General features: G+C 52.6%; 7 protein-coding genes across 7 annotated transcripts; 5 read left to right on the top strand and 2 right to left on the bottom strand.

The window, feature by feature from the left end:
* Positions 1-9: 9 nt before the first annotated feature.
* Positions 10-1235, bottom strand: RPN5_1 (proteasome regulatory particle lid subunit RPN5; the record flags this gene model as incomplete). Its single annotated transcript, XM_046085838.1, has 4 exons — positions 10-678; positions 737-973; positions 1038-1094; positions 1149-1235. The coding sequence occupies 4 exons, from the start codon at positions 1233-1235 to the stop codon at positions 10-12; spliced, it is 1050 nt and encodes a 349-aa protein (XP_045941801.1).
* An 841-nt stretch (positions 1236-2076) lies between these two features.
* On the top strand, positions 2077-4232 carry MET1 (putative siroheme synthase). Its single transcript, XM_046085837.1, has 2 exons — positions 2077-2594; positions 2650-4232. Exons 1-2 carry the CDS (start codon positions 2270-2272, stop codon positions 3999-4001), a joined length of 1677 nt encoding a protein of 558 aa, XP_045941800.1. The 5' UTR covers positions 2077-2269; the 3' UTR covers positions 4002-4232.
* Positions 4233-4893, top strand: LDX57_004179 (uncharacterized protein; the record flags this gene model as incomplete). Its single annotated transcript, XM_046085836.1, has 3 exons — positions 4233-4397; positions 4472-4553; positions 4690-4893. Exons 1-3 carry the CDS (start codon positions 4348-4350, stop codon positions 4891-4893), a joined length of 336 nt encoding a protein of 111 aa, XP_045941799.1. The 5' UTR covers positions 4233-4347.
* A 1161-nt stretch (positions 4894-6054) lies between these two features.
* Positions 6055-6855, top strand: LDX57_004178 (2-deoxyribose-5-phosphate aldolase; the record flags this gene model as incomplete). The annotated part of the gene is made up of 1 exon (XM_046085835.1): positions 6055-6855. One exon carries the CDS (start codon positions 6055-6057, stop codon positions 6853-6855), a length of 801 nt encoding a protein of 266 aa, XP_045941798.1.
* Positions 6856-7135: 280 nt separating this feature from the next.
* On the top strand, positions 7136-8637 carry LDX57_004177 (RNA methyltransferase; the record flags this gene model as incomplete). The annotated part of the gene is made up of 3 exons (XM_046085834.1): positions 7136-7252; positions 7327-7478; positions 7545-8637. The coding sequence occupies 3 exons, from the start codon at positions 7136-7138 to the stop codon at positions 8635-8637; spliced, it is 1362 nt and encodes a 453-aa protein (XP_045941797.1).
* Positions 8638-9781: 1144 nt separating this feature from the next.
* Positions 9782-11575, bottom strand: IPI3 (putative ribosomal assembly complex component Ipi3; the record flags this gene model as incomplete). Its single annotated transcript, XM_046085833.1, has 2 exons — positions 9782-11158; positions 11228-11575. The coding sequence occupies 2 exons, from the start codon at positions 11573-11575 to the stop codon at positions 9782-9784; spliced, it is 1725 nt and encodes a 574-aa protein (XP_045941796.1).
* A 1459-nt stretch (positions 11576-13034) lies between these two features.
* Positions 13035-14822, top strand: LDX57_004175 (uncharacterized protein; the record flags this gene model as incomplete). Its single annotated transcript, XM_046085832.1, has 2 exons — positions 13035-13802; positions 13854-14822. The coding sequence occupies 2 exons, from the start codon at positions 13035-13037 to the stop codon at positions 14820-14822; spliced, it is 1737 nt and encodes a 578-aa protein (XP_045941795.1).
* Positions 14823-14850: the final 28 nt, after the last annotated feature.

Raw genomic sequence — 14850 nt, 5'->3', positions numbered from 1 at the left:
AAAGCTTGATCAACCGGGCCTCGACGGGAACCGTGGACAGTCGCGAGTCTTGCTGGATGCGATGGAGCAGGTCCGATTGTTCGTTGTCGTACGGCGACAGGACAATGTAATACACGATACGGGCGAGGACCTATAAACATTCATGTTAGAGCGCAGGAACCATAAGGTGGCGACGAGATAGTGACGTACTGCTCGCAGCTGCTCCGGGTTGTTTTCAACCGACTCGGTATCCAGGACTTCACGGTAATGCTTGCACACATCCAGGTACTTGTATTCGTGGTTGGAGAGGATGATCTGCTGCTCGAAATAGCGGAGCTTCAGGTCCGTGACGTCGTCATCAACCTCCATAGGGGCCTCGTCGGGAGCACGCGTCTTCTCCCGCTCCTCAGCCGCTTTCTTGAGCTTCTCGATTTCTTCGGCGCTCTTCTTTGGCTTACGGTTGAAGTAGCGCTTGTTGATCTTGCGGCTGAGGATAGTGGCTTGCGTCCAGTCCCCGCGCTCTATGCAGAGAGCCACCTGCTCCAGAATGAACTCCGTCTTTTCTCTCCTGGTCATGGATCCGAACGTCTCCACCTGCAGCTCGCAAAGAATGTCGGTGGCGGCATTCAGATCGCCTTGGGATTTCTTGATATTAGATAGGATTCGGGTGACACGGGCTCTCTCGACTTCGACGAAGATCTGTAATAGTGGGTATTAACATAAGCCGGAGGGTGGTAGGTTATCAAGAGGCACCGACCTTTCCTTCGGTCACAGTCCGCAGAGTCTGGATAACCGACAGCTTCACATCCAAGCTAGGCGTTTCTTCCAGGAATCCCATCACCACCTGCACCATTTTCGTCACAGCTTGTTTGAGTTGGGCATGCTTTTTCGAGAGCAGGAGCACTTGGTCATTGAGAAGGTTCCAGTCGCCGGAGTTCTTGCTGATCGTGACGATGGTGATAAGGATTCGAGACGTAGTGGGCAGGTCGGAAGCCTGTCGATCGAAACGTGGATTAGCCTGATACTTGGATGGGCAGGCGGCGCGCCGTATGTCATACCTGTCTTGCTTGTTTCTCTAGGACCAGAAGCTTGTCGATCGCACCCTGGACGTCGGTCTGAACATCTAGTTAGCATTTGTACCCGGTGCAATAGTATCGAGGGCCTCCAACCTTGGCCAGTTGTTCCGCCTCAGGAATCAGCTTATCGGCATCCTTGGAGAAGTCCTTCTCCGGCTTCAACAGGCCTCCGTCGGACATGATGACGAATGCAGGTCTCGGGTTCGAGGTTATTGGTCAGGTATATGAAATGAAAAATCAGGACAGGAGTAATGTGGTGAGGTAGGATGATGAGGGACTTGAGATGGCGATTCGGATGGGTAGGGAAGGGCTGGAGATGGAGAATGTGGTCATGGAAGCTTGACGGGCAACGCCAGCTCGAGCTGGCCGAAGCTCGCTCACGTGATATGCGCTCACCGTCCGGCTTGCCGCAATGTTTCTGTTTACTCTTCCTCAACACCCTTCGACCTTGACTATATGGCCACCATAATGACATGGACCCGGAACTCCATGTGAGAGACTACTGTGTTTATGGTTTTTCATGAACAATGGCTACTGTCTCGTGTCTGACTTGACACCATTGCTGAGAACAAGTGATATTGCTCACTGAAGATGAAGCTACTTACTTGCAATCTAGTGACACTCGAAAACTGTACTTCGTCCATGATCAATACGGAGTATGATAGTAAGTACTCCCCACCGAGTGCTTGATTCACATCAGGACATTCTCTGCCTGATTGCCTGGTCCTGCTCTCGCCCTGCATGCCTGAGGCCATGATGATTAGATAAGCCGCACAGCACGATCACGCAATATCGCTTTAACTGCATTTGGCCTGCAGACCAATGTAGATGGAAAACGAAAGAGTCACATTTCCACACATTTATATTTTGAAGAAGGACTGTCATTTGGATGAATTCCTTTGAGTGAATTCCTTTTAATAATTGTCGCGATAGGCTTATCAGACTCTATCAGTTGCCAATCTTGGGGTCGAACGTTATTCGTTATCGCCAATTTGCCTCACGTCCAATAACGCTGGGCTTTTTCCGCGGACATCCCAATTGCCGCATTCATAAGTGGCCAACAGCCCACGCGTTGATCGGAGGACTGTGGGATATCACTCCTGATCTTTACTTGCGAATTTGCTCTGCTTGTCTATATCCAGGCGAAAACTTGTGTCTGATCGCAGTGAAATTCGAATATTGCGCTATCTGAGACTTGCGCGGGGTTTGGCACAATGCGAGATGCATCAAACGACAAAGGGTCGTTGGCACCTTTGCTGATGGCCATGCATGCAGACTCTCAGGTGCATCTCATTATCGGCGCAAGTCCACTTGCTGCCGCTCGTTGCATTAAGAGTCTGGAAGCTGGCGCAAAGCCAATCATCATTGCACCGGATACGGGGGATCTGCAGTATACCCTGGCTGAGCGCATAGAAAATGGCTCAGCCCAGTGGATTCGCAGAGAGTTCCAAGACACCGACCTGACGAGCTTGGGGAGGGAAGAAGTCGACCATGTTGTGGACACGGTCTTTGTCACTCTGGGCGGGGCTCACCCTCTGAGTATGTGTGCAGAACTCATAAGTCGTGAGAGCATCTTTTCTAATCTTTTTTGCAGGTTCTCATATATCCAAGCTCTGCCAACGACTAAGAATTCCTGTCAATGTGTCGGATGCTCCGAACCTTTGCACTTTCAGTCTTCTCTCAACCTACTCGGATGGCCCTCTGCACGTGGGAATCACCACCTCTGGACGTGGCTGCAAGCTTGCTTCTCGGCTAAGAAGGGAAATTGCATCGACGCTACCCCCAAATCTTGGAACCGCCATCGACCGACTAGGGTCAGTGCGGAGACGTCTTTGGGAGGAGGACTATGCGGCAGGCCTATGCGAAGCCTCGCTGGACGCCGACGAGGACGACTCAACGGGCCAGAAGCACACTTTCAACAATCTAGTGACCGAAGACGATGTCTCTGCTGCCAAAACCCGGCGTATTCGTTGGCTGTCCCAGATTTGCGAGTATTGGCCGCTGCGCAAACTTGCTGCCATTAACGACTCCGACATCGATAATATCCTCCAGGCCTACTCGTCCAGCAAAGATAGCCCCGAGGATGTCAATGGGGTCGAAGATGTGCAAAGACAGGGCAAAATTGTGCTGGCTGGTTCTGGACCAGGACATCCGGATCTCCTCACCCGAGCAACATACAATGCCATTCAAACTGCCGACCTCATCCTTTCAGATAAGCTTGTACCGGCGCCGGTGCTGGAATTGATTCCTCGGAGGACCGAGGTCCATATTGCACGCAAATTCCCCGGCAACGCAGACCAAGCACAAGAAGAATTCTTGCGAATGGGTCTCGATGCTTTACGTCGTGGAAGACACGTTCTTCGTCTAAAGCAGGGCGATCCTTATCTCTATGGCCGAGGAGGAGAAGAGTTTGAGTTTTTCCGAAACGAGGGCTACACGCCTCTTGTCTTGCCAGGAATCACCAGTGCGCTGAGCGCTCCGTTGTTTGCTGAAATCCCGGCAACCCACCGCGGCGTATCCGACCAGGTGTTGATCTGCACCGGAACAGGCAGAAAGGGAGCGGCCCCCAACCCCCCTACATATGTGCCGACCCAAACAGTGGTCTTTCTAATGGCACTGCATCGGTTGTCGGCACTGGTGGAATCTTTGACGGCCCCGCCCGAAGACGTCTCGCAGTCCCGAACGCTGTGGCCCAAGAACACACCTTGTGCCATCATCGAACGGGCGTCGTGCACAGATCAGCGGGTGATCCGTTCTACCTTGGAACATGTCTGCCTGGCCTTTGAAGCCGAAGGGTCTCGTCCTCCCGGTCTGCTGGTGGTTGGGGCCAGCTGCCATATCCTACATCAACCTAAGGATCAAAAGTGGATCGTAGAAGAGGGATTTAAGGGACTCGATGAGCTGCGACATATTCCTGAGGTCGCTACGATAGCAGAGAAGGAGTAGAGAGTGGTGGTGACTCTAGGAGGCTGCAATGTTGTGATATATATGTGATGACGGTGGACAAGGAGGTTTTTTACAGCAAGGAATAGGAAAAAGAGATACCCATATAGATAGAGCATTGACGAATGATCATGAATGATTAAGATTTTGAAACGTTTCCAATAATTCTTTTGAGCAAAACGTTACGAGGTCTAGAACCAGGCTTGTGTACATATAGTTATGCCAAACCCAGCAAGTCACGGGAATATCCAACGCCAAGACTCCCCGTCAGACTATCTTATCTCCCGATCTCATTCAACCTTCAACCTTCCAGTCATCGCAAACCCATACCATTCGCCCCGCTACCATCATGTCGTCAAAACCGCAAACATACATGTCCAACGGACAGGTCCTTGGAAGGTGAGAACCCGTCATTCTACTCCTCGACGGTAGCGCTTTAGGGGAACGAACACCCAAGTAACCGCCGGCCGCAGCCCCCCGTTTTCCGTCCGCCTCGCTCGCTTCTTCGAGAATGTCTATCTCTTTCTGGGTCTCTATCTCGTGAGCCTCTTCTCGGTACGTTACATTGCTTTTTTCTTATTATTGAGATGCTTTTACGGATGGATGCTTTCCCCATACAACTCCTCATTGCGTATCTCATCTATTGGCTCTATCGTGCTCGCAACCACAGACTAACAACAAATAACTATAGGTTGATCCTTACACCGCTGCCCAAAATTCCAAATTCAATATCACTCGTTCCGGAAACAACCCGAACACTCGTTCGCGATGGGGCGGAAGTAGCGGCTATGGAGGAGGCGGAGGAGGTGGTGGTGGTGGCGGCGGAGGTGGCGGGCCTCGCAAGATTGGTCGCGTAGATGATATTCGAGGACCGGAGTGCAAGAGCTGTCAATGAGGTATTGAGTGTGGATGCGACACCAGGCAGCGTTGATGCTTTGGTATACCGGTTTCCTGAGATTACGACTATCCCCCTTTGTCAAGCGCGAATTCAATCTTGTTATGCAGTGAGATGCCAATACGCGAATGTTTAAAGAGTGCATATTCCACTGCAAATAGGGCCCGTAGAAGATTTTGGCAAGAGATGAGCAGCTTTGACGCGATCAGACGGCCACCCTTCAATCAGGTGGCACCATGCGGCCCTGGCCTCGCACTTAACTATCCAAAATCCCCTTCCTGAGCTTTGAATGCTGGTGCTTGGTGAAGGCGCGCTCCGGCTTGCCTGACGCTGCCATCACACGTGGTACGAAGGTATTCGCATACGCGTGTTTGTATAACTGGATGTCCGGTTCTGCTTTTCTCTGATGATTATGAATAGCGATCTGAAGGTCCAGCTTCTCACGGTATTGGTGTGGTTGGAGTTGGCTATGTGCATCCTCTAATCTTTTTCAACATCAGATCTTGTACCAGTCACGGCCGGCACAGAGCTGGTTGAACCTGTCATATACAACATCTAGAGCAGCTAGCGAGGTACGGAGTACTTGCTATAGGCAGCTCTTGCTTTCTGTCCAGGTACTCTTGTAGCTTGGCTTGGATTACTGTCCTTCGATTGATGATTGGTCATCGAATATAGAGGACGGGGCAGATCCTGGGGTAGGATTGGAGATGCAGTGGGTTGTAAAGGTCGAGGGGTATGCGGGAATATGCATTCTACGATCACTGGTTGGATGTGACCATCCTTAGTTAGATTCACCGTTTGGGTGAATATGTGAGACGATCTCGAGGACCGAGTCTAGTCCATACTAAAGTAGGGCATCCACCTCATGATGATGATAGCATCACGTGATAAATGGGGCGTTTCTCCGCATTTTCAGAGAATCAAATTTCCACCGTCGTCAATCGCAGCTGCAAATATATTCTCGAGCATAACCAGACTGGATTTTGAGAGAATCGATCTCAGAAGAATTGCAAGCCCGAAACAAAAGTACGCAATCCATTCCCGACCCCATCCGGTGGGTAGCACTACGCTTCCAATTCCCTTGCGTCTGAACACTTGCATATAGCGGGGTTAACGGGTCCGGATCCGTGCTACAGGACAACAGCTCACCCAAACACCACAATGTCTGATATCCCAAGGAGCAACGAAGAATGGGCGGCCCAGATCTCGACGATCAAGGACCAACTTCCGGAGACGTTTTCCGTGCATCAGACCCCGGTGCCTTCGGCCATTAGCCAGACGATTGATCACACTCAATTGGCCCTGGCCGCGACCGAGCAGCAAATCGACCAGCTATGCGACGAAGCGTCGAAGTACCGATTTGCGACGGTTTGCGTACGTTTAAACTACGTCGCCCGGGCTGTCCAGAGACTCCAGGCGTCGCCCGACGTGGGTGTGGCTTGCGTGGTGGGTTTCCACGAGGGCATGTACGAGACATCAGAAAAGGAGCAGGAGGCGCGAGAGGCAGTGAAGCAGGGAGCCTCGGAGCTAGATATGGTGTTGAAGTACCCGCTCTTGAAGGAAGGGAAATACACAGAGGTCTACGAGGATATTCTGGGGGTGCGCAAGGCGGCGCCCTTGCCCACAAAGCTGAAAGTCATCTTGGAAACGGCCCAACTCACGCGCGACGAGATCATTGCGGGGTCATTCCTGGCGTGTACGGCCGGCGCGGACTTCATCAAGACCAGCACCGGGTTCAACGGAGCCGGGGCCAATGTTGACAACGTGGCACTCATGCGGGCAATTGCGGACTTGGTGGGCAAGGGATGCAAGGTGAAGGCTAGTGGAGGGGTGCGGTCGACCGAGGACAGCGTCCGGATGCTGAAGGCAGGCGCCGAGCGCATTGGTAGCAGTTCGGGGGTGAAGATCATGCAGGAGTTGGGCGGGGAGACGGTGTCGGGCGCAGCAACGGAAGGGTATTAACGGGAGGGCGAGGAGCACTTAAGACCAGGGGATTTCCCCTAGGGCTCGGAGTCGGAGAGGACTCGAACGCTGCGAAAGAAAGGGAAAAGTGCAAAGTGTTACTTAAGAAGTGGACTGGATTTAAAGTAGAAACTCCGCCGGGCGGTGGAGAATCGACGTCATCAGGAAGCACCCTCATCGGTCAACCACGAACCGCCCAGGAACCCGGTTTGTGCTCAGGATTAGCGAGTCTCTCTAGTCAATTCTTTTCGTTCTCGCAAGATCTGCGCGCTCTCCCCCAATGAAGCACTCGAATCCCTCCCAAAAGTCCCCTGACTTCGCCGCTCGTTCGCTGCCCTCTTCCTCCCCTGTCAATCCCAGGATGCGCCGTCCCAGTAACGTCAACCATAACGTCAAGGTTCCACCCCTTCCCCTCGCTGCTCTAATCATACCACGTCCTCGAGTACTAATCACTGACTTCGGCCTCATTAGAAGCGCAAGACCTTCCACGAGCAAAGTCCGCCCGGGCAAGGTGGCCCTGCGCAAGGTGATGTCTTCACCGAGAAGCCTTCCGCCGTCTTTGAGCCCAGCGGCGGCCGCTCTCATACTCTGAGCGTGGCTATTCCCGGTAGTATCGTGGCCAAGTAAGTCCTGTGCCCATGTATGCGACAAAGTCTCCGGGGACAAACACTAACGCGGCTTTGCGACAGCGCGAAATCCATAGAACAGAAGACCCTCCTCGCAGGGATCATTGCTCGTGCCCTCGCCGTATTCTGCGTCGACGAAGTCGTGATCTTCGATGACGACGAGAACAGTGCGCAGCATGACTTCTACGAGCAGAACGACGACTGGTACGAGTCGCCTATAGACAAGACCAACGACCAGCTCAATGGCAACGTCCCCTCTACCAAGGGCTATACCGCCAATTCGGACCCCTCGCATTTCCTGGCGCATCTGCTGTCCTATCTAGAGACGCCGCCGTATCTGCGCAAACACCTCTTCCCCATGCATCCGAACCTGCGTGGTGCCGGCCTGTTGCCCAGTTTGGACATGCCGCATCATCTTCGTGCCAACGAATGGTGCGATTACCGCGAGGGTATCGTGGTCTCGAACGCCGATCACTACAAGGCGCGTCGTGGCAGCTACTCGGACGGCTACCCTCGTCGACGTAGCTCGACCAGCCCGACCGGCCCTCCTGCTACGATCGTGGACACCGGTCTTTCCCAAAAAGTTGTTCTCCCGGAGATTCAGCTTCCCGAACATGCGCGGGTCACCGTGCGATTTTCGCAGGACGGTTCGGAGCAGTACGCCGAGTCGGTTCATCCGTCCGCGCCTCGTTCGGAGGCGGGTTATTACTGGGGATACTACGTGCGCCGGTGTCGGTCGCTGTCCTCCGTCTTCACCGAGTGTCCCTTCGATGGTGGCTACGATCTGTCGTTCGGGACTTCCGAGCGCGGCGCTCCCGTGCACACGGTTCTGGAAGAAGACGCCGAGGGGGGCGCAATGCATGATCACGATCACCACGCGCAACCACCGGACTACAACCATTTGCTTCTTGTCTTTGGCGGTGTTGCAGGCATCGAGGCTGCGATTCGAAACGATCCTCAACTCCGCGACATGGCCATCCGCCCCACCGAGGCCGGCAAGCTGTTCGATTATTGGGTCAACCTCCTTCCCGGCCAGGGTAGCCGCACTATTCGCACCGAGGAGGCCGTCTGGCTGGGCCTGACGAGTCTCCGAGGCTTGGTGGAGGGTAGTCATCGTCCTAAGAGATCGTACAGGTACAACGGATCCAAGGAGTAGAGGGTTCTATCAAAGCTGAAACTGTCCACCAAACGCCCTTTGGAAGGGATGCCGCGGGAATAATCAGTTCCATCGCCACATTCCAGGCGATGTTTCGTCCTTTTTCCCTTTTCCTTCCCTCTCAGATTCCCTTTCTTCCCCTCCCCTCTTTCCCCTTGCCTCCTTCTTTCTCTCCCCGTCCGGAACGGGTTTCCGGTACTAGTTTCCGGCATCTTGCGATTCAATGCCGAAGTGTGGCTTTTGGACAAACTGATTACCTACCCGTTCGTCGGGTTAGCCGTTATACTTGCATACTTGACACTGTCTGGCCTGCGTCGATCTCGGCCCTCCTATATCCGTCACCGTGACGCCGAGAATCTGCAACGGTCCTGTCGATCCTCTGGTCATTCAATATCTTGTCCTGCGAGATGAACATGTGACGTGACATGCTGGACAGTCTGTATGCTGAACGTTGCGATTGATGATTCTTTGCATTTTTTTCGGGATTATTTTTCTTGTCTTTTTTTCCATCACTTTTCGTTCTATATGATATCAGATACACCAGGCAACGGAGTCATGGTTCATTTACCGTTACCTATCTAATGGGATTTATTGCATTTTATTTCTTACTTTTGTTCCTCATCTTTAATATCTATTAGTTTACTCTTCCCTGCTCACCTGTTACGTCTCTGGACTGAGTGGTGAGTGATGAGTGATGAGTGTTGTAATGTCTAATCTATAGAGGAATTCATAGGTTTGTTCATCTCGCATAGCGCGGCAAGACAGAAAAGATAACAAGAAGATTTCCTATGCGGTCAAGTCTACATTCCACTGCATGGCCGTTCTCTCTTATTCATTCCAAGAATGTGTGAATGAATTCATCAAGAATGGGGCAACAAACGGTGCAATATCCCAATCAAAGTAGATGTCAGTCTGGACCGCGGGGTCGGTCTACACATTCCTTGTTTAGTTTGTTCTTTCTCTTTTATTTACAAGTGGGTTCATTCGGTCTAGATTGTACCATACGGAGTAGGTTGCGGCGCGCATTCCCAACCGATGAGCGCGATGATCATCCAACAATAATGCAATCCAGAGAAAAAATGCTTTTCCAACCGTTGCTAACGCCGGAATTGTGCAAAGTGGAGAAAAGAAGAGACAGATAAGATTATTGCTCATCACTACTATGATCGTCCGAGTCACTGGTCTGCTCGCTTTCCTCGGCGTCCATTTTTCGGAGTACAGCGTCTCCTTTCTTGCCCTTTTTCTCGGCCGCGAACCAGGCTTCTCGGCGCTTGGTCTCGCGCGCTTCCTTGCGGGCTTGTCGGAGGGATTTTTCGCGCTGCGTCTGCTCGTGGCTCTGGTGGAGCTGGCTGATGTGGTCGTGTAGGTTGACGAGGTCGGAGCGGAGTTTGGTTACTTCGTTGGTGGTGGCTTGGCGGGCCGTTTCGTTGATCAAGGCTTTCTTCTTGAGCTGCGCGATTTCGGTCTCCAGGGATGCGATGTGCGAGTCTTTGGCGGCCGTGTCTTCGTTCGGTGTTGCGTAGGCCATGGATGGGATGGGGGTGCCGCTGGCGCCGCCGCCCTGGCTGAACAGGGATAGCTCGGCCAGACCCTCTTCGATCATGGATTCGGGGAAGGTGGCGTTGGTGAAGGCGTCGGAGAACTGATCGGGTTTGGACTGCGTAGGGGTAGATGAGGTCGGGAGGAGGTGCGTGCTGAATGTGTAGTCGGCCGGTACAACGCCGGCGGTCTGGGAAGACTCGGAGAGGGTGCTGTCGTATCTGGGTTTGACGATCGTGTGCGCCGTTCGCTGCAGCTCAAGACTGGGCTGTGGGAGACCATTGGGTGGGAGCATAAAAAGATTCGTTACGGGATGGGTATAATCAGCCACAGTCGAGGCGTATTTCCGTCGTCCGACATTCCACGAGAGAACTTTTCCGTTCTGGTGGCCGGATAATAGTGTCATGCCATCGTAGGAGAGGCAGAGTGTATGCGCGGCTCCAGACTCGGCAGTCGGTGGAGCCCATCGATCTTCGGCTGGTGGTTGGGAGGGAGTGGATTGTAGCGACGGGTCATGAAGAGGATGCTGGATCGAATTGCTCTTGTAGAAATCTACAGACTGGACGCTGCCATCTTCGTATCCCACATAGAAAGCCCGATCCACGGGGTCGAGCGTTAGAGAGGTTGCGCTCGAAGGGAGGAGGTATGTCCGTAGAACACGGCCCGTGTGATAGTCCCAGGCAATGGCGGTGTTATCCTGGGCGGCGGAAACAGCAATGTTATACCGGCCGGTGCTATGTCCGACTGCGATAGAGGTGATAGCGGCGCGATGGTTCGAGAAAGTCCGGATGGGGGAGTTCGGAGGTTGTCTGTCCCGACCAGAGGGGGCCTTTGTGAAGGACAGAAGGTCGGCCAACGACCAGACATGGACGTTGGCATCTTGAGAGCCGGAAAGAATGAAGTTGGAGCTGGGATCCACCACCAGCGCGGTCACTGGACTTAAATGTGACGCGGTCGTGGCGACTTGTCTGCCGGTGCATGTCTAGACAATGGGAAAAGAGAACTGTTAGGCTATGAAGAAAGCACAACTAGAACCACATCTCAGACATACCTCCCATAGAATCAATCGGCCTCCCTCAGTGCCCAGAACCACAACGTCGCCATTCTTACTCCCCGCAATTGCGATACTGCGAATACGCTCCGGGAAGGGGACAGTAGCTTCTTGGTTTCCCTTTTCTCGGCTATACACGTGAAGAATGGCCTTCTCTGATTGAGCTGCGAAAACGTGCGACGGACTTACGGCCAGGCAATTGGCCGCTGTCGAGCTCTTCTTGAAGGAGGAGCGTAGGGTGGGAGCAGGTTGGAATTCATGAACGCAGATCCCTACATCCCTGAGACTATTCGACGTCGGAGCTTTGGCCGACGCCAATGTGGACGCGATGAAATACTCTGAAAGCATGAGGAGCTGCCAAAGTGGGGGTGATTATCAATTATCGAAGAGGTGTAGAAGGGAGAAAACGCCGCTATTTTTATCCATCCATTTTTTTTTCTTTTCCTGTCGGCGATAAAAAGCGATAAACGATAAAAGTTTGCACTGTTTGCAGCGGCGTCCCCTGATCTCACGGGACTCGGCCAGGACAAGGAACGTCGCCCTCTACAACTCACTCACCACATCAAGTTTTCTCTCACTTGGTCCCTATCTTGGGCATTTATCCCATGATCCCTGGGCTCCTTGCTAACTGACCTCCTTATGGCCCTTAGGGTCATGTGGATTGCCGATGTTGCCCTGCGCCAATTACTATCAGCGCGCAGCTGTAGTAATGCAGCGATGGCAAAACCTCATCAAGCACTTCTTTTCCCCGTCGAAGAATTTCACGCCTTCGGGTGGAATTTGAGCCATCCTCATACATTTCAAATCTCCGCCGCTGTAGGTTGATTGGGACTCTCGCACATGCTGCTTAAATTGCGGCCTCCTCCAAATATGGGGGTAGTCCACCACACCCACAGCAACCAATGCAAGGGGGCCTTTCTAGGGGGTTCGGCTTTGATTGCCCGTCGCAACAGCTCAGCCAAAGACAGAAGGGTGACGTTCTTTTCCGGGCCCTTCTAGGGACTCTCCCCATTTCCCTCCCTCTGCATGTTTCATTCCTCCTGTAGTGACGAAATGCAGAGAGCCTGAAAAGCGGACCATCCACGTTGTGCTGCGCCTGCAGGTGGCGCGCATAGGGCCTTCCATCCAATGATCCTCGATCCCGTCGGATCTCACCTCGCTCTGGAATGCAAGGACGGTAGACGTAGTGGCCCTTTACAGTTCACTCTTGTTCCAGATTGTTGAGTGACCCTCGCGAAGGGGGAGACCACACATGCCCGATCTCTGGCTATCTGTCACCGCAGGTAGCCAAGGGATGTCTGGAAAGCAGGTCTTTTGGCTAGTATAAGGTCTTGTTGGGCCGCTGCTGCGCACATTTCTGGGTCTTCTGCTCAGTTTCTCTTATTGCTGCCTCTCATTTCACCCAACTAATATACTATCTTCTGTTTATCTTACATCTCCACTATTGTTCCAATACTGCTTGATCATGTCCACGATGGACTGCGATCGTGCAAAGATGCATCTCAGGGCGCACTTTCCTCTTCACCAACACACGGTATCTGCAAACAGTGTTCCAACGTACGCCAACAGAAATGTGCCTTCGTATAGCGTAGCTGGCGAAGAGGGCCTATCTGAAGGTCGCAGCATGGCTGCTCCTCGCTATTCTCCCAATGTACAACCATGGAGGAGGCAGAACACGCAGAACTCCCTCTCTTTTGTTCCTTCAACCTCACCTCGCCTAGAACAATCCGAATACACGACGTCGCAGACACGACGACCAGCAGAACAAGCTCCTGTCATTATTTCACCTTTTAGATCGGTACGCAGAATGAAACAGCCGTTCCAGCTGCGCCTACCATCTTCTCCCTCGTTTGAAAACAACCCAACTTCGATTCGAGACTCTCGAAGACTCTCGAGGGAACCGGCCAGCAACAACCACGGTTTGCGCACATGGCGATCCGACCAAAACCTCACGACTACGAGCATGGAGACCTTTGGTCTTCTTCCCAGCCCACCTCTGTCCGACTCGAGATCCTCGCAGCATTCTCCTTCTTCAGCTTATTTCTCTCCAAGATCGGAGTATGATTCTGATGCTGATCAAACAACACCGAAGAGCTCTTCTACTTATAAGCCGGAACCCAAACCGTCATTCGCTTCCCGTGCGCTCCGATTGAGAAAAACCACCGAAAACCTTAGGAGCACGAATGAGCCCACAAATGTGCATATGGCACATTCCAATCTAGTTCGACAATGGGATTCCGATGATGGAAAGCTCACGCCTGTGTCTACAGATTCGGAGAGGACGGCATCTCCATCCCCATCCCCGTCTCGGTCCCCCTCTCTGTCGCTCTCACCCACGCCATACACAGATACAGAGTCCCCAGACACCCGAGATTTCTCTACTTCCTCCCCAAACACGCAGCGAAGTCGATCCCGAACGGTCTCTAGCGAAAGAAGTTGGGTCCCGAGTAGCCTCTCGTACTACGAGCCATGGCTACAAGGGGCGCCATCGGAAACAGCAGATTCTGGAGGGGAGAAGCCAAAGGAATTCAATCGGAGGAAGTGTCAGATACTTCCGCCGGCTGATAAGCCTGTGGTGAGTGCTCTAACAGTTTATTGTCCCGGACATATGCTCATTAATTTATAGGTGTTTGCTGTCGCCAGTAAGACGAAACCGAAACTGGTGGATATATCACGGCAGTCGTCCCCTGCAATGAGTTATTCGATGCCAACGCCACCGCAGCGTACAGTTCCTTCCACGCCAGATCACCGTCAACATGAAATATCGGCTTTCAGTCCAGACACGCCATTGGAAATGTCTGATAGCGGCTATATTACGCACCACTGCCCCTCTCCTCAGGAAAACCGAAAGCCCAAGGAGGAAGATGAATTCACTGACACCAGCTCTCTCAGTGGAGAGAGTGTCGGTGAAACCGTCGTCTGCGACAAAATGGCTACAAGCCAAGAACTTCCGAAGCTACCGCCGAGATCGCCTCAGAGGTCACCCCAGCAGTCGCTTCCCAAACCAGATCTCAAACCAATCACACAGTCGTTACCAAAACCACAAGCATCCCCCGGGCGGTCTTCCAACATGTCCGAGAAAGAGGAACTAGAGAAATGGTGGGACCATGAGTGGACGATCGACCAGCTGGAGCATTCGGCCAAGGACTTCCCTCGAAACATGCTCAAGTTGACCTCACCAGTCATCATGTTCCTCCGCCACAATAATGAAAAGGCACTTATACGACCTTTTCGAAAAATATTTCCCGAAGTTGCCGAGAATTTACTCGACAACCTTTGTGCAGTGCTGATTGCACGAAACTATTTGATATCCCTTGCGTCGGTCAATCGGAGAAACAGCAATTTCTCCCATAAACCAAGCTTGTCTCGTCTCGATACGGTTCCTGAAAAAGCAAGCTCCGGGCTAGGAATGCAATACTCACAACCAACGCCAGCGCGGGTCAAGAATAGGGTCCTAGGCACAAGGAGCGCAGAGCTCTGCAAGGACCTCGATCGGATTGTTGACAACCTGATCTTTGCCATCTGCGGCAAGCAAGATGAGCATTTGAAGTCGGCCGTACTCGTGCTGGCTCAGGTTCTGGAGACCAAGTCCTAGACCAGTCATTTCTAATTTACTCTCTTTA

This window comes from Aspergillus melleus, assembly GCF_016097325.1.
Source record: "Aspergillus melleus strain CBS 546.65 chromosome Unknown contig2, whole genome shotgun sequence".
NCBI lineage: Eukaryota > Fungi > Ascomycota > Eurotiomycetes > Eurotiales > Aspergillaceae > Aspergillus > Aspergillus melleus.
This window is presented reverse-complemented; position numbering and strand designations above follow the sequence as displayed.

What these genes read in the sequence shown, in the direction of transcription:
- MET1 (XM_046085837.1), top strand. Translation starts at nt 2,270, where the DNA reads ATGCGAGATGCATCAAACGACAAAGGGTCGTTGGCACCTTTGCTGATG. An exon ending in GGGCGGGGCTCACCCTCTGA is followed by an intron (nt 2,595 to 2,649) that starts GTATGTGTGCAG and finishes TCTTTTTTGCAG; the next exon opens with GTTCTCATATATCCAAGCTC.